This window comes from Euleptes europaea, chromosome 9 (genome assembly GCF_029931775.1).
Source record: "Euleptes europaea isolate rEulEur1 chromosome 9, rEulEur1.hap1, whole genome shotgun sequence".
NCBI lineage: Eukaryota > Metazoa > Chordata > Lepidosauria > Squamata > Sphaerodactylidae > Euleptes > Euleptes europaea.
The window spans coordinates 10865562-10889206 of record NC_079320.1 but is presented as its reverse complement, the minus strand read 5'-3'; the positions used below and the strand labels follow the sequence as shown (position 1 = coordinate 10889206).

Genomic DNA, 23645 nt, shown 5'->3' with positions numbered 1-23645 from the left:
CTGGCTCTCAGTATAAATTCCCCATATTGTTATGTGATAAATAGTTTGGCACAAGATATTTTTAGTTTCCAAAATTAATGGTCATTTTATAAAGAAATTCCTAGCGGGAATCTTAAAAAAAAATCATTCTGAATTAGCATTGCAGGGATGGGCCGGAATGCTGTTGATGTCGGGCTTCTTCAGCATTTATCTTGGCTGGTTTTTCAAAATTGCAGAACTCCTACAATGGGCAACCAGAGGAATCAATATACCCTGTCTTCTTTGGCTCCCTTTACACAATCAGTGAAGGGGCCGATAATCAAGCTATAAACATGATCATTGGCTTCTGTTGATTAAAGCTCTGCGCTTGGAAAGCAGTTTACAAATAACCATTACCCACAACCAAGCAAGCTCTCACTTGTTAGATGGGAATCTCAGGAGCTGCAAACGCACAACCCAAGAGCAGTTGTCAGTTGCATCTCCATGCGAACACAGTCTGGTGCTAGCTCCGCGCATGTCAGCGGTAACACACACGAACTGACTCAAACAAAGGAATTAAAACACATCCGGCAACGTGTTTTCATTTCCATTTAGGAGCCACATAACTGGAGCACTGATGCTCCAGCAGAACTGTGTCCAGAGCATTACTGAGTCTGGAGTCACGGCAACCTCTGGCTAAAACAAAAACCCAGCGATGGTCAACTCTAGTGCAGAAATGTCTCGGGGGCAAAGGTCGCGGTCTGTTGCCCATGAGTGTAGTGTTGTGATACTTCCACCTCCAGTTAGGCCTCGAGGATGTCGGACCCTGTGCTTTTAAAATATTTTCTAAAACAAGAATGACATCTTCTGCAGCAAGAGCACAACACATAGAACTGTAGAGATTTAGCAACCCTCCAGGTTGGGTGACTGGAATGCCCTTATGAAGGTGACCCACGAGACGCCACTTAGCATAACCCGCCTCGGGGAGCTTCACGCGGATCTGTGTCCAGTGAGGTAGCCCCGGGGGGACATGTCGCTTGTTCACCACTCGAGCGAGCAAACCCCCCCCCAAAAGTATCATTCTTCCCTTTTCCCATAAGATTATTTATAAAAATACTAGGATGGGTTTTCTTTTTTCATTTTAAAAAAACTGTATATACTTTTTTTTTTTACAATTTATAAAAAGATGTTACAAAAAAGAAATCTGTGTGCCGTTAAACTTCTGTCCCGTCATGTAAATTGTTGTGGACCTTCACCTCCAAGTTCACTTGCTTGACCTTTGCCCCTTTGAAATTGTAGGTCCCCTCATTTTCACAGAGTATATTCAAGTTCTTCACGGTGCAATACTGTCGGTTTACATTTTTCTCTCCCCTCTCTGTGCTTCTCCTGGCTGCCTCCACTTTGGTATTGAGGGGATACTCCTCCGCACCATCCGTGGCGGACTTTTTCTTCTTCCTGTGTTTCCGACACTTCTGGGTCACGAAGCAAACCACCAAGAGCACGAGGAGCAGGAGCAAGATGGCAGCAAAGGCGCTGCCGATGGAAGCCCCTGTCTGCGATAGGGAGGCGGCGGACACGGCCTCTTGGCGCTCCAGGTTGAGCGACTTCATGTTGGTGCCGTTCTTGACTTGATCCCCTTCGTTGTCGTAGATCAAGGAGTCGTCCAGAGACAGGCTGCCCTTGTTGTCCGCAAGATCCCGGCGGTGGCGCTTTAGTTGGTGTACGAGGGAGCGCGGGACTCGAGGGCCCGTGATGGACTCGGGACCAATGATGTAAATCACTTGAAGGTACCACTGGTGCCCAGCTTCCACCTGTACAAAAGGGGAAAGAATCCAAAGACTTTATTTGTACATTTATATTCCATCTTACTCCCATCATTATTATTTATTCCAGGTCCCTGTGGTGATAGAAAATGCTGTCAAGTCACAGTTGCCTTATGGCGACCCCGTAGGTTTTCAAGGCAAGAAGAAGAAGAGTTGGTTTTTATATGCCGATTTTCTCTACCACTTAAGGGAGAATCAAACCAGCTTACAATCACCTTTCCTTCCCCTCCCCACAACAGACACCTTTTGAGGTAGGTGGGGCTGAGAGAGTTCGGAGAGAACTGTGACTAGCCCAAGGTCACCCAGCTGGCTACATGCGCAGGAGTGGAGAAACCGACCCGGCTCACCAGATCAGAGTCCAGCTGCTCATGTGGAGGAGTGGGGAATCAAACCCGGTTCTCCAGATTAGAGTCCTCTTAACCACCCACACCACACTACATCATAAAGATGATCGAGCCCACAAACCCGGCCCCACCACTTCTAGCCACCTGCCACACAAAGGTTAGGAGAAAGGGCTCCATGGCAAACAGCCAGTTTAAATAATGACGTTTGGGCCGGACATAATCGTCACATCACACACACCTTGTAGAGGGCATCCACCTTCATGATGAAGCCATCCACTCCTGGCATGCTGGTGACGGGATGGAAATCTGGCAGTTCAGAGGCAAAACAGGCGTCGAAAGGCACATCATGGAAATATTTGTCCGTCACTTCTGGCTGATTCCGGTCCTGCAATATGAAGAAAGCAGCACGTGAGAATAAGTTGAATGCAGCCCAAGTTCTTGCCCAGACCTGGATGGCCCAGGCTAGCCACATCTCAGAAGCAGGGTCCACCCCAGTTACTACTTGGATGGGGGATCACCAAGGAAGGCCAGGGTGGTTCTGCAGAGGCAGGCAGTGGCAAACGCCCTCTGTTCGTCTTTTGCCTTGAAAACCCTGCAGGGTCACCACAGTCTGCTGTGACTTGACAGAACTTTCCACCACTAGTCCAAGCTCGAATAAGAAGAAGATGATGAAGAAGAGTTGATTTTTATATGCCGATTTTCTCTACCTTTTAAGGAGAATCAAACCAGTTTACAAAGTTCTTCTCTCCCCACAACAGACACCTTATGAGGTAGGTGAGGCTGAGAGAGCTCGAAGTGAGCTGTGATTAGCCCAAGGTCACCCAGCTGGCTTCATGTGGCGGAGCGGGGAAACAAATCCAGTTCATCAGATTAGCCTCCGCTGCTCATGTGGAGGAGTGGGGAATCAAACCCGGTTCTCCAGATCAGAGTTTACCACTCCAAACCACCACTCTTAACCACTACACCAGACTTGCCATGGAGGTTGTAAGCATGGAGGCCCGCCACTCATGTGGAGAGGTGAGGAATCAAGCCCGGTTCTCCAGATCAGAGTCCACCGCTCTTAACCAGTGCACCACGTTGGCTCCCAAGAAGCAGCACGTACCAGCAGGAGGAATCTGTGTTTCAGATGCTTGCTGGGTTGGATGCATCCGTACTGCGGTCCCTCGTTATAGATGGTCCCAGTGGGGTCGAAGAAAGGAATGTAGCCGTCCTTCCCGGTGCAGAGATAGACTTTCTCCAGCTGCAGCTTGTAGGCAGAGTTTAGGTTTTGTTCAGGGTTCCACATCACTCGGCCATATAGGATTTGACCTGAGACAAGGAAACTTACAGGAGTCAGACGGATGAAAAGAATTTAGAAAAAAAAAAGTACAGCATAGAGAAGCAGAGAACTTTCACGTCAGGGGTGGCAAGTGGCTGCAGCAACCCCAGGGCCTCCTGGGATTGTATGTTTAGCCTGGAAAGGAGAAGACTGAGAGGGGATATGATAACATCTTCAAGTACTTGAAGGGCTGTCGTGTAGAGGAGGGTGCCGAGTTGTTTTCAGTTGCCCCAGAAGGTCGGACCAGAACCAACGGGTTGAAATTAAATCACAAGAGTTTCCGTCTAGACATTAGGAAGACTTTTCCAACAGTTAGAGTGGTTCCTCAGTGGAACAGGCTTCCTCGGGAGGTGGTAAACTCTCCTTCCCTGGAGGTTTTTAAGAAGAGGGTAGATGGCCATCTGTTAGCAATGCTGATTCTATGACCTTAGGCAGACCATGAGAGGGGAGGGCATCTTGGCCATCTTCTGGGCAAGGAGTTGGGGTCACTGGGAATGGGGAGGTAGTTGTGAATTTCCTGCATTGTGCAGGGGGTTGGACTAGATGACCCTGGTGGTCCCTTCCAACTCTATGATTCTATGATTGTCTGCAGTGCCCTACAAGATTCAGAAGCACAACTCTTAGCTCGCGTGTCAACCCAACAGACCCCACGGAGGAAGAAGTGTTGGTGTTTATATGCCGACTTTCTCTACCACTTAAGGAAGAATCAAACTGTCTTACAATCTCCTTCCCCTCCCCACAACAGACACCCTGTGAGGTAGGTGGGGCTGAGAGGGTGTGACTAGCCCAAGGTCACCCAGCAGGCTTCATGTGTAGGAGTGGGGAAACCAACCCAGCTCACCAGATTAGAGTCTGCCGCTCATGTGGAGGGGTGGTGAATCAAACCCGGTTCTTCAGATTACAGTCCACCGCTCCAAACCACCACTCTTAACCACTACCCCACTCTGGCTCCAATAAGTTAAACATGTAATGAGAGAGGGGGCATTTCACTTGCTCGGTTTCTCTTTGGCCTCTGGGGAAAAGGGAGAGCGAAGAAGGGCCCAGAAGGAAAGTGTGTTCAATAGCCGTGTTATGAAGCTGGCTGCTGTGTGAAGAAGATCTGGCCCTGCCAATAGGAAATCAACCTGGTTTCCTTTGAAATGTGGTGTTGGAGGAGAGTGTTACAGATACCATAGACTGCAAAAAACAACAACAAATCAGTGGGTTCTAGATCAAATCATGCCTGAACTGACCCTAGAAGCTAAAATGACTAAACTGAGGCTGTCGTACTTTGGTCACAATTTTAGAAGACAAGAGTCACTGGAAAAGACAGTCATGCTAGGAAAAGTTGAGGGCAGCAGGAAAAGAGGAAGACCCAACAAGAGATGATTGACTCTATAAAGGAAGCCACTGCCCTCAATTTGCAAGACCTGAGCAAGGCGTTCAAAGATAGGACACTGGAGGACTTTGATTCAAAGGGTCGCCATGAGTCGGAAGCAACTTGATGGCACTTAACACACACATAGGAAACAAGCCGTTAAAAAAAAAAGGTAAAGGTCCCCTGTGTAAGCACCGGGTCATTCCTGACCCATGTGGTGACGTCACATACCGACGTTTACTAAGCAGACTTTGTTTTGTGGGGTGGTTTGCCAGTGCCTTCCCCAGTCATCTTCCCTTTACCCCCAGCAAGCTGGGTACTCATTTTACCGAACTTGGAAGGATGGAAGGCTGAGTCGACCTTGAGCAGGCTACCTGAAACCAACTTCCATTGGGATCGAACTCAGGTCGTGAGCAGAGTTTGGACTGCAGTACTGCAGCTTACCACTCTGTGCCACGAGGCTCCTTACCCTTGGAGAAAGCTCCTTTGTAGTCCATCTCTTCCAATGACACTTCCGATTTGGTTGGGTCCATCAGAAACACTTTTTCGTTATTGCAGAGCTGAAACTCAGTGTTGAGGGAATACACAACAGGAACAGGCCGGTTTGTTTGCTGAAAGGCAATTGGGATCAAAAATCTAAATGGGGAAAAAAAGGAAAAGGGGGGGGGGAAGAGATGGCAAATGAAATACTTTCTTAACAATGATAGCGAATGGCTCAGATGGGCCGGCATATATTTTCTCCCAGATCAATCTGACCTTCTTCCAGTTAAGGTTGCTAGGGGTCTGGTACTGACCCGGACAGTCCAATATTTTTACTGACTGTCTGGGGGGAAAACTGGAAAAATACTAAACAGAATTGCTGACAGATGACCATCTAGCCTATGCTTAAAAACCTCCAGGGAAGGAGAGCTTACCACCTCCCGAGGAAGCCTGTTCCATTGAGGAACAGCGCTAACTGTTAGAAAATTCTTCCTAATGTCTTAGGAGGTTGTTCTGGTCACCTGTCTGAATGAACAGACAAATGAACAAAGTTTTTTTAAAAAAAATTCATATTAGCAATTTGCCAATTTTTTTGCCATCACATCACAGCTGACTTATGACAACCCCGCAAGGTTTTCAAGGCAAGAGATGTTCAGAGGTGATTTGCCATTGCCTGCCTCCACATCACAACCATAGTATTCCTTCGAGGTCTCCCATCCAAATACTAGCCAGGGCTGACCCTGCTGAGCTTCTGAGATCTGACGATAAACAAACAGAAAATACACCCAGGTACAGTGAATCTAGCTACAAATAAGATAAAGAACAGTGAATGTGTTTTCTTACTTTTCGGGAGCATGAGCAGTACAGGGAAATGGCTTGTCTCCGGGATCAACCCACGATTGTGTGGGCTGTACCGTACATGGTATTAAGTAGATGGTGTATTCTCCTGAGTAATCCTTCCTGGAAACAGAGAGAAACCACCATAGATGCTGCATTAATCTGAGAGCTGTTTATACACAGAGAATACTTTTGCTCATAGGACAAAATGCATGCTAGTCTAAGAGAGATCAGTTGAATAAAAAAATAAACACACAAACCAAACAGACTTCCAGATTGTGCATGTGTAAAGTGCCATCAAGTCACAGCTGTTTTATGGCGACCTGGTAGGGTTTTCAAGGCAAGAGACATTCAGAGGTGGTTTGCCATTGCCTGCCTCCGCATGGGCTGAGAGAGTTCTGAGAGAACTGTGACTGGCCCAAGGACACCCAGCAGGCTTCATGTGGAGGAGCGGGAAATCAAACCCGGTTCTCCAGATTAGAGTCCACCGCTCCTAACCGCTACACCACACTGGCTCCCAATTTACCACGAGGCGTCTGAAGCACAGAGCAGGTCCAGGTCACATGTGATTCTTTCATCTGTGTAATTTGCCCGTTAGGTTCCTGATAATGACAGTAACCAGATGCGACCCCCAAAGGGTGCACGAGTGACTCTTGCATACTCTTCCCATGCTTCAGGATAATGCTGAAGGTGGAGACTGAACTATGGAGAGATACATGACCTAAATGTATAGGACAGGTGGAGTCACCCTTTTAAAGATTAGATGGAAGCATTGAAGGATATTCTCTCTCATCCCCTTTCCAGAGCTCTTGGGCAATATCCAAAATAGCTCTAAAGGATTCAGCGCAATGCTGTTGATGGAGAGCTGGCGTAGTGTAGTGGTTAATAGCGGTGGTTTGGAGCAGTGGACTCTGATCTGGAGAGGGTTTGATTCCCCACTCCTCCACATGAACAGCGGAGGCCAATCTGGTGGATTTGTTTCCCCACATGAAGCCAGCTGGGTGACCTTGGGCTAGTCACAGCTCTCTTAGAGCTCTCTCAGCCCCACCTACTTCACAGGGTGTCTGTTGTGGGGAGGGGAAGGGAAGGTGGTTGTAAGCCGGTTTGAGTCTTCCTTAAGTGGTAGAGAAAGTCGACATATAAAAGCCAACCCTTCTTTTCCCCCTCGTGTGCTTTCCCCCATTTTGTAGACCTTTCACACGTCTCTGGTCAGGTGGCAGGGGTCAAATATAGCAACTCTACAGCCTGCTTAGCTGAAGTAGTTTAGAACCACGATCTTTAACTGCCAGAGACTCGGTGAGTACCGTCAACTGCCTTTCATCACCTGCATTCAGGAAAGGAGACAAGTCTCATTACCAGCCCTTGCTGTTCTCCTCTAGGTTTCCCCTCTGACCCCCAATGCCTGTCATAATCACCCAGTTTCTCCAAGCTCCTAGCACCAGCTGCACCCTCATCCAGCTTCCCCCCAGCTCAACACCATCACCACCAAATGGCTGCAAGCATTAGAGCAGAATTCCAACACAGCATATCCAGAAGCCGTCTCGGACGGCAATTTCAACGGCCACACATGCCACAGCTTTCCTTTTCCTTTACCTGCTGTAAGAGCTGGTGGCCCTCCAGAGCTGATAAGGGGAGTCAAATGTCTGGCTGCTCCACAAAAGCTGCAGGTCAAACTCGATCCCTCCCAGGTGGTCGGGAGTTCTTATGAAAGACTTCGCGTCAGGCAACGTGTGATGTTCCATCACGAAGTGTCCTGTAAGGGATTTCAAGGTTGAGTTCATGACCGAAGGTCCCAAATTCAATTCCCCGGCATCTCCAGTTAAAGGGACCAGGCAAGTAGGTGATGTGAAAGACCTCTCTCTGCCCGAGACCCTGGAGAGCCAGTGCCAGTCTGAGTAGACAATACTGACTTTGATGGACCAAGGGTATGATTCAGTATAAGGCAGCTTCATGTGTGTTCAAGCCTAGTCTGTGTGTGTGTGTGTGGGGGGGTAATTTGGTCCATTACAGAAGACTTTGCGGCTCCACCTGGTTTGTCTCTTTGCCATGGCTTCTTCCAAAGAATCTTGACTGTTGAGAGTTTTCCGTGTAGGGGTTACTGGCCCCATCACAGATGTTTTTTGGGCGACTCCCAGAGGAGAAGACGTTTTGGGGATGGGCTGTGGCTCAGTGGGAGAGCATCTGCTTGGCACGCAGAAGGTCCCAGGTTCAATCCCCAGTGTCTCCAGTTAAAGGGACTAGGCAAGTAGGTGATGTGGAAGACCTCTGCCTGAGACCCTGGAGAGCCGCTGCCGGTCTGAGAAGACAATACTGACTTTGATGGACCAAGGGTCTGATTCAGTAGAAGGCAGCTTCACATGTGTTCAAGCTCCTGGTCTAGTTTACAGAACTAGAGCTTATTTCCTTTAGAACAGAGGTTCCCAAACTATGCTCCTTGGAGCACTTGGTGCTCCGCGAAACATCTCCTAGTGTTCCGTGAAGAGTTTGGAAAGAAAAATACTACTGTCATTCGGTTTAAATATATAGGTGCTAGGTGAAAATTAGTGCTCCATGACAAATTTCTCTGCTGAAAAGTGCTCCAAGACTCAGAATGTTTGGGAACCGCTGCTTTAGATTATCAATATTACAGTAGCAACCGTATTGATGAACAAACAATTCTACTATCATCACTATTGTCAGCACTGATGAATAAGCAGAGTTACACCCTTCTAAGCCCATCGACTTCTTGCTTAGGAATGCACTGTGAGTTTGCAGGAAAACCTATCTGTGTGTGAAAAAGAATTTCAGAAAATCCTTTGTGTAGGAAAGGCCTGTATTTTTTTTTGCCGTCAAGTCACAGCTGATTTATGGCGACCCCATAGGGGTTTCAAGGCAAGAGACAAACAGAGGCAGGTTACCATTGCCTGTCTCTGCTTAGCAACCCTTACTAATCAGGGCTGACACTGCTTAGCTTCCAAGATTTCACAAGATTGGGCTAGCCTGGGCCATCCAGATCAGGGCAGGAAAGGCCCTACCTTACCAGAAAATTAATTCTAATTATTTCACTCAAATGCTCCTCTGATTCCCAGACAAAAGATCTTCTCTAGCCAGCATGGTATAATGGTTAAGAGCGGTGGTTTGGAGTGGTGGACTTTAATCTGGAGAACCGGGTTTAATTTCCCCACTCCTCCACATGAGCGGCGAACACTGACCTGGTGAACCAGGTTGGTTTTCTCACTCCTCCACATGAAGCCAGCTGAGTGACCTTGGGCTAGTCACAGCTCTCTTAGAGCTCTCTCAGCCTCACCTACCTCAGTGGGTCTCTGTTTTGGGGAGGGGAGGGGAAGGGAAGGTGATTGTAAGCCGGTTTGATTCTCCCTTAAGTGGTAGAGAAAGTCAGCATATAAAAACCAACTCTTCTTCTTCTTCTAGTCCTTTTCCTAAATGGTTTAACTAGTATATCAAATAACCTTTGAGAAAACCAACATTTTAAAATTATAGATTCACAAAATTATACATTATTTTAATAAAAATTATAGCTAAAAAGCCTATATATGGCTTACCCAAGTTTTCTAATAAAGGCAATCCATTCAAATTTGGCGACTTTGAAAGCGATCTCTTGATTCTTATCTGCTAGCATAACTGAGAAAAGAGTCCTCTATTTTTACCGGGATGGCGGGAAATTATGGGGGTAATTAAAGTTTCTCTAATATGACTACAGATCTTACAATCAAAAAAGATATGCTCTAGGGTCTTGATATTCCCATCTCCACATAAGCACACACATTCTTTAGATGGTAAACCTCTATATCTACCCTCAAGAATCTCTGAGGGCAGCATATCATACCTTATTAAAGTGAAAATCTTTCTATGATCAGGGTTATCTAAATGCTTAACATAAGGCATCAAAGCCACCTTATTTAACATGCCTGGATCATAAAGAAAGTTAGCGTGGCGTAGTGGTTAAGAGCGGTGGTTTGGAGCAGTAGAGAACCTGGAGAACCAGGTTTGATTCCCCACTCCTCCACATAAGCAGCGGAGGCTAATCTGGTGAACTGGATTTGTTTTCCCACTCCTCCACACGAAGCCAGCTGGGTGACCTTGGGCTAGTCACACTCTCAGCCCCACCTACCTCACAGGGTGTCTTTTGTGGGGAGGGGAAGGGAAGGGAAGGCGATTGCAAACTGGTTTGATTCTTCCTTGAGCAGTAGAGTAAGTTGGCATATAAAAACCAACTCTTCTTCTTCTTCTTAAGTTTATTCAAATCATGCTGCCTAAATGGTTTAACTAAGCACTTCTCGGACTGTGGGCTGAGATCTGAAAGTTGACGGTGACTCTCTTGCAGGGGTGGGTCAAAAGGCCGGGAGCAGAACAGGGTGAGTTGGAAGAGTAAGCTCCCAACTTGCCTCCTCACAGTGGTAGGGGAAAAAAGGGAAGAGAGGGAGGAATGTTCATTCCTCTGTTTCTCCTTCGCCCTCTTCCCCACTCATTCCCTCAGAGAACCTGCCAGCTTTCTAGCCCAAGGTGGGTTCCCCACACAGTCTCATGGGAGGGGAGGATCAGAAATGCCGCTCTTAATTCCTTGAAGGAACGGAAGGATAAAGATTAGACAGACAGACGATCTGACTCCATCAGGCCCTGCCAGTGTGGAAAGCAACAAGCACAGTAGGCTAGGCCTGTCACCTCTGGCTCCGCATCTCAGAGCATTACCCTGAAACCCTTCTATTAAAACCAGGGCGTAGCCCTGGAGAAAGTGAAGAAATAATAAAGGTGAGCATGTGCAGAGTACCTGTCTCCCTCCCTGCAGACCCAGACACCCCAACCAGCCTCTTCACACATGGTGGATTAGGGGTAGGGGCCAAGGATCTAGGGCAGAAGACGTAACCTTCCTCCCAGCAGGTTTCAGACCCGAGCCCCTCTCTGTGTAGAAATGGAGTGCTTGGATACCTCTGAACTTGGCATGGGTCTTGAACTCAACAACGAGGCGACCATCATCTCGGATGTAGATCCTTATTATCTGCAGTCTGGCTGAAAGGACGCTGTCTGTCTGGATACCTAGAAGGGGAAACAAAAACGGAAGAGGAAAGTCAGGAGCACTGATTGAATTGAACCTGCCCTTTTGTCATGAGGAGATACAAACCAGCTAATCAGCTGGATTTGAGTCCAGGAGCTCCTTAGAGACCAACAAGATTTTAGGGGAATAAGCTTATGAGAGTCAAAGCTCCCTTTGTCAGGCCATTTATCCAGGGGTATTTACTTCGCAGTCCCTGCTGGACTGCTTCAAGGCTTCCTTTGCATTATTCATGATTTTACCAACCTTCAGACGTGACTTCGCTCTGGCTTCATTCTTCCCCCTTAGTTCTGGGATGCTGTTTTAGGACAGATTTAAATACTGCTTCGAGGCAAGAGCGACGCAAATTCCCCCTATTTCCATGCATAGCTCTTAACTTCGGGTTTCTCTCCCCACGCCCGTTTTGGCTTCTCCCTCCCACGTGTCTGTCCCTCCCATCCAATCCCTTCACTCAAACAAAGCACAAAAGAGGGAGTTAAACCTTCATGAAATGTGCAGGAAGACACTAAAGTGAGGTTGCAAAGGTTGGAAGGCAGCTCCCAGCAGGGAGCTGTTGAAGAAAGGTGGGGAGGAAATACCCAGCAAAAGCACACGCAGCCCCTTTAAGAGCTGACCCGCCCCTCCAAGTAAAGTGCAACAAGGCACTGTTTTCAGGGGGAGGGACTCAGAAGCTCCGTGATTCACTGGGGATGTAAAATTAATCACAAGTAACTCCTGGAATTAGGGGGGGAGCCCTCATGCATATGATGTTTGAGAATTTGGAGCAGAAAACTGCAGCAAACCAAACACAAATTTCCCCTGACTAAGTGACCTTAGATTCTCGGAAGGTCATACCCTGAAGATCTTGTTGGTCTCTAAGGTACTCATGGACTCAAATCTAACTGTTCTACTTAGGGTTGCCAGCTTCGGGTTGGGAAATACCTGGAGATTTTGGGGGTGGAGCCTGAGGAGGGTGGGGTTTGGAGAGGGGAGGGACTTCAATGCCATAGAGTCCAATGGCCAAAGCGGCCATTTTCTCCAGGGGAACTGGTCTCTGTCAACTGGAGATCAGTTAGAATTCTGGGAATTCTCCAGCCTGCACCTGGAGATTGGCAACCTTAGTTCTTTCTGGAGTATCCAGTGCCACCACTCAGAAAAAAAGAGAGAGAAAATAGTTGCTGCTGCTATATCTATAGCGTTGCCAGCTCCAGGTTGTGAAATACCTGGAGATTTTGGGGGTGGAGCCTGAGGAGGGCGAGGTTTGGGGAGGGGAGGGAGTTAAATTGTCAAAGCGGCCATTTTTCTCCAGGGGAACTGATCTCTGTCGCCTGGAGATCAGTTGTCATAGTGGGAGATCTCCAGCCACCACCTAGAGTTCTACTGCAGACCAACACGGCTACCCTCTGAAACTCAGCTATAGAGACCCTCTACTGAAACAACGAGAAAGAATGCAAGGCTGCTAAACCCATTTTAATTCTGCAGTGTAGATTCTGATTCTCAGATGATGCTCTCTGCTTTGGACTCCTCTGAATCCAGCAAGGTTGCTCCCTGGCAACTCAAAATTAACACCTGAAAAGTAACTGGACTCCCTACCTGTTCTCCAAAGAACGGTGTCATAAAAGAAGGAAAACTCCATCTCAGTGTGATGCTCAAGAGAGGCCCATCCTCTGGGTGCCGTCACGTAAATGTAGGACACGTAGAGCGGGACGTGGACGGTCAGGAAGGACTGAGCCGAATCGCGAACCTACCAAAACATATGACACGACTGTCATGCTCATGGAAAATAGGCCACTGATGGTACTTATAAGCCACATTGACTGCTATAATTTGGAAGCCTTGTGAGTCTCAAAGTGCTTTGGAATATTTCTCCCCTCTAGATCAGAGTCAGTCCAGGGGCCAAGTAAACGATGTCCAGAGATAGTGCAGTTGTACAAATAAATCTTATGATATCAGCATCCAGTTATGTAACCAGGCATACTTTATGGTGCAGCATCCTGCTTCACACAGAAAAAATTATACTTACTATGTTGAAAACTTGGAGATGGAAAGTACCATCAAGGCACACCAGCGTGGTGTAGTGGTTAAGAGAGGTGGTTTGGAACAGTGGAGTCTGATCTGGAGAACCAGGTTTGATTCCCCACTCCTCCACATGAGCAATGGAGCTGATCTGGTGAACTGGAGTTGTTTCCCCACTCCTACACAAAAAGCTAGCTGGGTGACCTTGGGCTAGTCACCACTCTCTCTGAACTCTCTCAGCCCCATCTACCTTACAGGGTGTCTGTCGTGGGGAGGGGAAGGGAAGGTGATTGTAAGCCCGTTTGAATCTCCCTTAAGTGGTAAGGAAAGTTGCAACCCCATAGGGTTTTCAAGGCAAGAGATGAGCAGAGGTGTTTGCCATAGCTCGCCTCTGCATAGACACACTAGACTTCCTTGGTAGTCTCCCATCCAAGTCCTAATCAGGGCCAACCCTGCTTAGCTTCCGAGATTGGGCTAGCCTGAGCCATCTGACGAGACTGGGCTAGCCTGAGCCATCCAGGTCAGGGCCCTGGAAACACAGGGCCTCATTAAACATTACACTGTTTGTGGGTCGGGCCCATGTCCTCTCATCATGCACTGCTGGTCGTGTGTTGAAACTTAATTCCCAGGCGTGCAAGGGTCTGATTTGGACCGGAACTGGCGTGTGAAGAAAGGGGGCTTAAGCCTCTCTCCCCGCAATTTTCCTGCCCCGCAGCAGCCCCTGGGAGCTACTGTTTTACTGACATGTAGCCCATCAATATGCACGTACACAGGAAGAAAATAAGGCCACACAGGTAAGTGGGAGAAAAAAAGGAGGAACGAGGCGCAAGGGAGAGTGATTTATTTGACCTTTTAGAGTCCAAGTTTATTTGACCATTTAGATCTAAAAGGTCAAACAAAGAGAGCCAGTGTGGTGTAGTGGTTAAGAGCGGTGGTTTGGAGCGGTGGACTCTGATCTGGAGAACCAGGTTTGATTCCACACTCCTCCACAAGAGCGGCAGACGCTAATCTGGTGAACGGGGTTGATTTCCCCACTTCTACGCATAAGGCCAGCTGGGTGACCTTGGGCTAGTCACAGCTCTCTTAAGATCTCTCTCAGCCCCACCTAACTCACAGGGTGTCTGTTGTGGGGAGAGGAAGGGTAGGTGATTGTAAGCCGGTTTGATTCTTCCTTAAGTGGTAGAGAAAGTCGGCATACAAAAACCAACTCTTCTTCTTCTTCTACATTCTCTTGGGCCTTGAGCCTTCTTAAAGGTAAAGGTCCCCTGTGCAAGCACCGGGTCATTCCTGACTCATGGGGTGACGTCACATCCCGATGTTTACTAGGCAGACTTTGTTTACGGGGTGGTTGGCCAGTGCCTTCCCCAGTCATCTTCCCTTTACCCCCAGTAAGCTGGATACTCATTTTACTGACCTTGGAAGGATGGAAGGCTGAGTCCACTTTGAGCCGGCTACCTGAAACCAACTTCCGTAGGGAACGAACTCAGGTTGTGAGCAGAGCTTTTGACTGCAGTACTGCAACTTACCACTCTGCGCCACGGGGCTCCTTATACAGGCCTTCTTACACACGTTTTCCCAGTGGGACAAATAACAGCTCCACAGAGATTTCAGGTCAGGCACCAGAGCAGTGAAGACAAGCCCCCTACTCCCTGTGCACTGCAGTCCTCATTCAAGTTGTAGATCCAGTGTGGCGTAGAGGTTAAGAGTGGCGGACTCTAATCTGGAGAACCAGGTTGGTTTCCCCACTCCTCCACATGAAGCCAGCTGGGTGAACTTGGGCCAGACACAGTTCTCTCCGAACTCTCTCAGCCTCACCTACCTCACGAGGTGTCTGTTGTGAGGAGGGGAAGGGAAGACGCTTTGAGACTCCTTACACGTAGAGAAAAGCGGGGTATAAAAACCAACTCTTCTTCTTCCTCCTTGCAGCTGGGAAGGAACTTCAACACTGAACTCCCAGCAGACATTTAACAAGGCCCAGAGCAGACCCATGAACAGAGTAACATGTAGTTAGGCCCTTACATTCACTGGCAGCCGAAACTAATAGACTGAAAGCTTTACATATGGTCCTACCTGGAAGTCAGCAGTGACTGATCCTCCGCAGACATCAATTAATTCCGTCATGTCATAGTAAGCATCGAAAGTCCAAATGCAACTCTTCAGGTTCAGGTGTTTGTAAAGCTGGATCGTCTTCGGCTCCCTCACGCTGGGGTCAAACTGGTAGGGCCGATCATACCCAGGTCCCAGAATGATGCTATGGTAGGTCACTTCATCCAGGAACCCAGCATCTGGGAACAAAAGAATGCACGGAGATCTCTTTGGCCATTTATGCAGGCTCAATTTTGATGCTCGCTCAAAGCTATTTTTAAAAATGCGACCTTTAAAATGTCTATTCACGGTTCCAACACAAAAGGAGAAATTCCAACCCCCCCCCCCACTCGCCTGCTCTTTCATTCCTTTGTTTGCATATCCATTAGCATTGCCGGTTACATAGCTAACGCGCAGCGGTCATTTTGCATGCTTCCTTGAGGGGATTCTTCGCGGCAGAGGCGGAGCAAACACAAAAGGTCGTGTTAAAGGGGCTCTTAAGAAATGCGAAGCAGGTATGCGCCGGCTTCGCAGTCACTTCCTAAATGAGGTTCAGCATGCAAAACTCAAAAAAGTATGCAGGGCACTTCAGCCTGGAACGCGCTGCTAATTACCAAGCATAAATGGCCTTTGTGTGTATTTGTGACAGGCCTTAGCTACATCAGATCTCCTGTTGACATTCATTTAGTGCTTGAATAGAGGCCAAATGTTCCAGTGAAAGTATATTTGTCCCAGTATGCAGTGCTGCAGGAAGGGCCAGGGGCTCTTGGAGACTGTACCTGGTGCTTTGCATCTTTTACCATCCTTGGCTTGATGCTGACCATGCAATGCCCCAGGCCCAGTTTTCCATTCTGGAAAAGGGATTAATTCATAGCAGCTGGGAGAGTCCCTGCAGGAATCTGGCAACCAGGATATTTAGGGTTGCCAGGTCTGTCCTGGCAACTGGCAGGGGGTGGGGACTTACTGCCAATGAGGAGAGGCCTAGGCTGGTGTTGCTGGCGACATGGCAACTTAGAACCATAGAGCTGGAAGGGGCCATAGAGGCCATCTAGTCCAACCCCCTGCTTAATGCAGGATCAGCCTACAGCATTCCTGACAAGTGCTTGTCCAGCCTCTGCTTAAAGGCTGTCAGTGAGGGGGAGCTCACCACTTCCCTAGGTAACATCACGATTCTGCCCCTCTCTGCCCTAACACATCTGTTCAAAGTTCACCTAGTGGATAGGAGTGGGGCTGTGGCTCTGTGATAGAGCACGTGCTTGGAATACAGAAGGTTCCAGGTTCAATCCCGGGCATCTCCACTTAAAATGACCAGGCAGCAAGTGATGTGAAAAACCTCCACCTGAGACCTCTGGAGAGCCACTGCCGGTCTGAGCAGACAATACTCGCTTTGATGGACCCACAGTCTGATTCAACATAAGGCAGCTTCATGAACATGTGTTTTAATTAATCTTTCTTTCTATGCTGGACTCCCTTAAAATTCTTTGCTACTCTTTTTTCATACAACAAAGAAACAGCAGCCCTGTTTTTATTTGGATGGGGGGAGATGCTGTTTAAAATGCCGGTCCAGCATAAGCCGTGGGAAGTCTCTGCTAACTAAGCTACATCAGTGTGTAAATGCCAGAGGCTTTCGAGATGCCTTTCAGAACGGGCTCCCCCCCCCCCCCCCCGCTCCTTAATCCATCCCTGAAGCCGAGCTCTCTCCAGGGCCGGAACTGAAGGATGGCAACAAAGAAACACCTGCTTAATTAATGCGATTTTTACCGTGCCGGTTTGTCGTTTCGTTGCACAAGCCAGCAATTTAGTCGGGAGGGTTCATTACCCGAGATGCCTTTAAGGTCCTGGATGCCCACAAGGTTGGAGCAGACATGCTGGTGCCTGTAGATGGACTCTGACAGTAGGAAATGCAGGTTGTGCAGAGGCATCGTGGAGATGAGAGGCAGCATCCCGTCCTGGTGTGGAATCTGCACCGAGATGTGGATTCTGGTAACATCACAAAGGAGGAGAAATTGAAAGGGGAGATGGAATGAGTAGAGGGGGGAGAAGAAATGCATGAGTCAGATGGCCACTCTTTTTGTTGGATATTATACATTACATTTAGCAGAGTAACTAATAACAGATGCTAATGGTAGTTTAAACTTAAAAATTTATTCCTTAACTAACGTACTAGATTTAAGTCTTACACTATGGAAAAGCTAAATCAACTACAACAACTGAACCTAGCACAATGTCAGTTGAACTCCCTCTTTTAAAATCAACTGCTTTACTTGACGCCCAATTGGGTACATACTAACACAGAAGCAGTTACCGGTAACTTTCTCATGACTGGATGCTGAGACATGCATATCACAACACTTTTGTATAATCATACACAGTGGGGAAGGTGAGAAACATTTATAGTGCTGGTGGAAAGTGCTGCCAAGTCACAGCTGACTTATGGTAACCCCATAGAGGTGTAGTGGTTAACAGCGGTGGTTTAGAGCGGTGGACTCTAATATGGAGAAGTGGGTTTGATTCCCCCACTCCTCCACATGAAGCTAGTTGGGTGATCTTGGGCCAGTCACAGTTCTCTCTGAACTCTCTCAGCCCCACCTACCTCACAGGGTGTCTCTTGTGGGGAGGGGAAGGGAAGGAGATGGAAAGCTGGTTTCGTTCTTCCTTAAGTGGTAAAGTCAGCATATAAAAATCAACTCTTCTTCCTCCTCTTTTTCTTTTCAAGGCAAGAGACGATCAGAGGTGGTTTGCCATTGCCTACCTCTGCACAGCAACCCTGGAATTCCTTGGTGGTCTCCCACCCAAGTACTAGCCAGGGCTGACCCTACTTGACTTTTGAGATCTAATGAGAGCTGGCTATCCTGGGCCACCCAGGTCAGGGCAGCAACATCTCTACAGTCCCTAAATTCCTTTTGGTATTTCTCTCTTTCCAAAGACAACAGACTAATTGGTCATTTAACACATCGTATTTACACTTTTAAAAGCCGATGCTTCCCTTAAGATTTAATTGCCAAAAATATCTGCCAGTTTCATTTTTCAGAAACTGTTCATTTAATTAGCAATTCCTGTAATGTCGGTATTTTTAATTCACTTTTTTTTAAAGCTAACAGGCAGAGGTTGGTAACAAGCTTAATAGATTTCATAAAACAATGTGTATTATGTACTAATACTTTTATATGTTGGTCTTGATTTTTCCCAAAAAGCAAATAAAGTATGAAAGCCAGTGTGGTGTAGTGGTTAAGAGCAGTCGTTTGGAGCAGTGGATTCTGATCTGGAGAACATGGTTTTATTCCCCACTCCTCCACATGAGCGGCAGAGGCTAATCTGGTGAACTGGGTTTGTTTCCCCACTCCTCCACATAAAGCCAGATGGATGACCTTGGGCTAGTCACAGCTCTCTCAGCCCCATCTACCTCACAGGGTGACTGTTGTGGAGAGAGGAAGGCGATTGTAAGCTGGTTTGATTCTGCCTTAAGTGGTCAAAAAAGTTGGCATATAAAAATCAACTCTTCTTCTTAATGAACAGAAGGAAGCTTATTCGCTTGATTATTGCCCCCTTAACTGATTGTATAAAGGGGGCCTAAGAGACAGGCTATATTGATTTCTCCGGTTGGCCATTGTAGGAGTTCTGCAATTTAAATTCACTTTTTGGACAGGGTGTCTGTTGTGGGGAGGGGAAGGGAAGGCGATTGTAAGCCGGTTTGATTCTGCCTTAAGTGGTAGAGAAAGTCAGCATATAAAACCAACTCTTCTTCTTTTCTCTCTTGCATATTTTGATGGGCTGAATCTAGGGTTGCCAGCTAGGGGTTGCTAAATTCCTGGACATTTTTAGGGTGGAGCCTAGGGAGGGTGAGGTTTGGGGAGGGGACCTCAGCATGGATGTGATGCCATAGAGTCCACACTCCAAAACAGCCATTTTCTCCAGGGGAACTGATCTCTGTGGTCTGGAGATCAGTTTTAATTCCAGCTTTCCAGGTATGTCCCACCTGGAGGTTGGCAACCAACCCATGGATCCACTAGCAGAGGTGCTTTTCTCCTGCTAGTAGGATGTGCCTTCTGCTAAAGGAAGGGATCAACAGGAACCACCCCAAACAAAGAACCAGCTATGTGTTTCATCCTTTTCTTTCTGGTTTTTCTGTAAAAAAATATCAATCGGTCACAATTTTATTTGGGCCACCCCTTTGCTGAGCTCGGTCTCCTGTTGCGCTCTACCTGTTGGGGTGTTCCTTGTGCTTGACATCCAAATATTTCAACGTGGCGATGAAGGACTGTGCCTGGAACCCCCTGGCTGTCCCAGCCACCACGGGAGTGTGGCAGATGGCGCTGTCCGTCCCTATGGTGACTACATTGCTCCTCAGGGGGGTGCCTGCGTGGCCGACCTTATCCACGGCTTTGGCCACGCAACGCAGGTGGAATCGCCGGCTGAAATAGATGCTGTCCAGCACCTGGTGGAGAATAACAGAAAAGAAAATTCTGGGTGTGTTACACAAGGTAACCTTATTTATTGACATTTTACTTACTATTCCATTTGGTAGTAAACATTTTCTCCTTTCCGTCTGCTTGTATGCATGACAACACATAATAATATTAAAACCAACAAAACAGCAAGGGAGGTGGAAAGGGCCATCAAGTCACAGCTGACTTATGGCTGCCCCTCATAGGGTTTTCAAGGCAAGAGACTTCACATGAACACATGAAGCTGCCTTCTACTGAACCAGATTCTTGGTCCATCAAAGTCAGTATTGTCAACTCAGACTGGCAGCAGCTCTCCAGGGTCTCCGGCAGAGGTCTTTCACGTCACCTACTCGCCTAGTCCCTTTAACTGGAGATGCCAGGAATTGAAACTGGGACCTTCTGCATGCCAAGAAGAGGCTCTACCACTGAGCCACAGTCCCTCCAGCGGTGATTTGCCATTGCCTGCCTCTGTGTAGCAACCCTGGACTTCCTTGGTGGTCTCCCATCTGGCCTGTTGGAATGCTCTGCCCGGTGACACAGGGCCCTGTGGCCCTGCAGGGCCTGCAAGACAGAGCTTTTCTGCCAGGCCTATGGTTGAGGACAGTCGCAAATATCATCATCTGCTGGCCTCCCTATCCCCCTCCCTTTGGGTATATTGAGGGGTAACCTGATGTCAACTGAAGGGTAACCTACTGCATATATCTGGCAATATAAGCAGTGGTTAGGCGCCATCTGTACTTTGTAGTTTTAAGTTTTTAATTTGGATTTTATTGTTTTAAATTCAGTTTTTGGATAATTTTATTGTTGATTATATTATATGATGTTACCCACCCTGAGCTGGCTTCGGCTGGGGAGGGCGGGCTATAAATCACAAAATAAAAAAATAAAAAAATATTAACCAGGGTTGACTCAGGTTAGCTTCTGAGATCTGACACAATCAGGCTATCTTGGGCCATCCAGGTTCAAGCAAAACAACAGTACAAAAATACAGATTATCCTATAGATAACATCACGTCTCTTAAGATCTGCCAATGTAGCCCTGCTCAGATGCTGGTTCTGGATTATGACTTTTAATCTGTGGCTTCTATATCTGATTATTTTAAAGGCGTTTGCCGTTTTGTGATGCTGTTGCTAAAAACCGCTTTGCATCGATTGTTTAAATGTTTTGATAGAAGTTTTGTTCTTAATATACCCTGTAAACCACATTGAATACTCTCACTATAAACACTGTGCGTTTTGCATGCACAAGATCATAGATTCAATTCTTGAAATTTCCAGTTAAAAGAATCTCAGACAGCAGGACTGGAAAAGATCCTTTGCCTGAGAACCTGTAAAGCAGCTTGTAGTGGAGTAGATGGATCTGTGACTTTAGAGTAGACAGCTTCATATCTACTATAAGAAATCCAGTTAAACATCCTGGGTGAGGTAAAAACTTTATATAGAAATATGTACATTAACTTGTTTAGAATTTTAATACAGCAACAGAAGAGCATTTCAGAGGGTAGCCATGTCGGTCTGCAGCAGAAGAGCTGGATTCGAGTCCAGTAGAACCTTCTAGACGAACAAGATTTTCAAGTTGAAAAGAGCAAGAGTCCAATAGCACCTTAAAGACTAACAAAAGTTCTGGCAAGGTTATGAGCTTTCGTGAACCACAGCTCACTTCTGAAAGGTATTTTCAGGGTATAAGCTTTCAGGGAATAAGCTTTTGAGAGTCAAAACTTCGTATCTGACAAAACGAGCTTTGACTCTTGAAAGCTTATACCCTGAAAATCTTGTCGGTCTCTAAGGTGCTACTCAAATCTAGCTCCAATACAGCAACAGAGTAACACAGGTCCCTACGACCTGGAACTTGCAGGTCAGTGGAAACTGAGGATAAGAAGAATGCAGCATCACTTATTTCCAGTTGTTCTCTTTGACAAGCTAATTTTTTATGCACAAGGAACGTGTTCTATATTTATATATGCACACCCCTCTGTATGCTGAAGACCAGCAGAGGTTATCCCATGAGTCTCTACTGTCATGTGTAGCTCACCTCTTAACTTCACACGTACCATGTGATTGATGCTGGTGAACGGCGTGTTGTCTGTAATGGTTTCAAAGGGGGATCTGGCCCCATTCCCATCCGTGGGGGTTGCCACCTCCCAGCTGAACTGTATGGAGGACTGGTTAATGCCAGCCTCACTGCAACGTTCCTTCATGACAAAGTACTTGGGGAAGTGAGGGTCACAAGGGGTCACACAGACCAGCGGGTAGCCTGGAGAGGGAGACTTCTTGGCACTGTCTTTGGTCTCTTCTTCTACGTGGTCATACTCAGACAGGGTAACCACCTGTAGTATCACAACACAAGAGCTGAGACCCCAGAAAAGAAACCTGTCAAGGCTCTCAATGCTGCAAGCCCTAAAGTTGCCTCATCTGGTGTAGTGGTTAGGAGCAGTGGACTCTAATCTGGAGAACCGGGTTTGATTCCCCACTCCTACACATGAAGCCAGGTATTTCCCAACCCGGAGCTGGCAACCCTATCTCCAGGTAATCCCCAGCCTGGTGCTGGCAACCCTACCTACCTCACAAGATTGTTGTGAGGATAAAATGGAAGAGGTGCTTTGGATCCCCACTGGGAGAAAGGTAAGGTATAAAATAAATAAACAGGCAGGGGGACTTCCTAAAGCTGCCAACTGCCACCTCCCCATCGCTACCTTTTCCCCTCCCCAAGAATCAGAGCAGCTAATGCTCCTTCCTTCCTTGTTCTTCAGGTGTTTTAAAAATCAGCAACTCTATATTTCAAGATGTCTGGAGAATGAGGTGGGAAGAAATGTTAGCAGTTCCTGTGGGGCAGGGGCAGTAAAAATGGAGGCCAAATTTGCCACTTGGGACAGCCACCCTCTTTTCTCTCCTCATGATAGCGCTAGCCTGGGGAGGGGGGGTGACGTTTGCTGTGTCAGGAACTACTGTGAAAACTGGGCAGTCGTTCTAGTTAAGTCACTTACAATGGGAGGTGCAGGTAAAATGAGGCTTCCAGCAGCTTCCTGGTCCAGAATGGTCACTATGGTTGTGGTGATCTCCCCCAGGACCGCCTCGATGGGATCGTCCGGTCCCAGCACCAGTGAAAAGGACTCGTGCCATTCCCTGTCTTCATTGGACATGATCTCCACCTTAAACATGATGTGGTCTACCCCTGCAGGAACGGAAACGAAAGAGGGCTGAAACAGGCTGGCGAATCTTCTGATGGGATTTTAACGGCTTCCATAAAGCGATGCTGAGGTAAGGCCCACTAAATCACTGTCATAAACCAACACAGAATAACACTGTTTTTTAAAAAAATCTTTACCCCTCTGGCTCTAACGATTTGGCTAAGAAGCCGCTGTTTATAGCACACAATCTGACAGATCATTTGGCAGGTTTACTAACAGACGCCAGTGGAGATTAACGGAGCCCGTCTCCTGTTAATAAAAATCTACGATCCGAAATATAACTCCTAGCCCCACTTGGGTGAGCGAAGAGCTGCTGCTCTCGGGAGATTCTCTGTGAGGCCTTTGTTCCCATTTGGGAAAGAGCTGGTAAAAAACAATCCTGAAAGAAAAGCGACATATTGGATCAAGGGAGAAAAGAAAGCAAGCAGATGGAGAGGAAGATAAGCGAATGTTTGAGGAGCCCACTGGGTAGATAGGGTTGCCAACCTCCAGGTACTAGCTGGAGATCTCCCACTATGATAACGGATCTCCAGGTGACAGAGATCAGTTCCCTTGGAGAAAATGGCCACTTTGGCAATTGGATTCTATGGCATTGAAGCCCCTCCCCTCCCCAAACCCCACCCCCTCAGGCTCCGGCCCAAAAACCTCCTGCTGGTGGCAAAGGGGGACCTGGCAACCCCATGGGTAGAGATGAGAGCCAGCATGACAAGGTGGTTGCCATGCCCGACTAGAATCTGGGAGACCCGAGTTTGAATACCCCCTCAT

At 47.4% G+C, this 23645-nt stretch overlaps 1 protein-coding gene across 1 annotated transcript in view; it reads right to left on the bottom strand.

Moving 5' to 3' along the window:
* Window positions 1-1125: 1125 nt before the first annotated feature.
* FRAS1 (Fraser extracellular matrix complex subunit 1) overlaps window positions 1126-23645 on the bottom strand; it is a 194351-nt gene continuing 171831 nt past the window's right edge. Inside the window, 13 exon segments of the mRNA XM_056855545.1 lie at window positions 1126-1769; window positions 2364-2510; window positions 3228-3433; window positions 5270-5436; window positions 6124-6240; window positions 7711-7870; window positions 11044-11151; window positions 12740-12890; window positions 15233-15447; window positions 17067-17227; window positions 19450-19682; window positions 21744-22019; window positions 22677-22864. Coding sequence (XP_056711523.1) covers window positions 1173-1769; window positions 2364-2510; window positions 3228-3433; window positions 5270-5436; window positions 6124-6240; window positions 7711-7870; window positions 11044-11151; window positions 12740-12890; window positions 15233-15447; window positions 17067-17227; window positions 19450-19682; window positions 21744-22019; window positions 22677-22864 — 2726 coding nt within the window. The 3' untranslated portion in view covers window positions 1126-1172.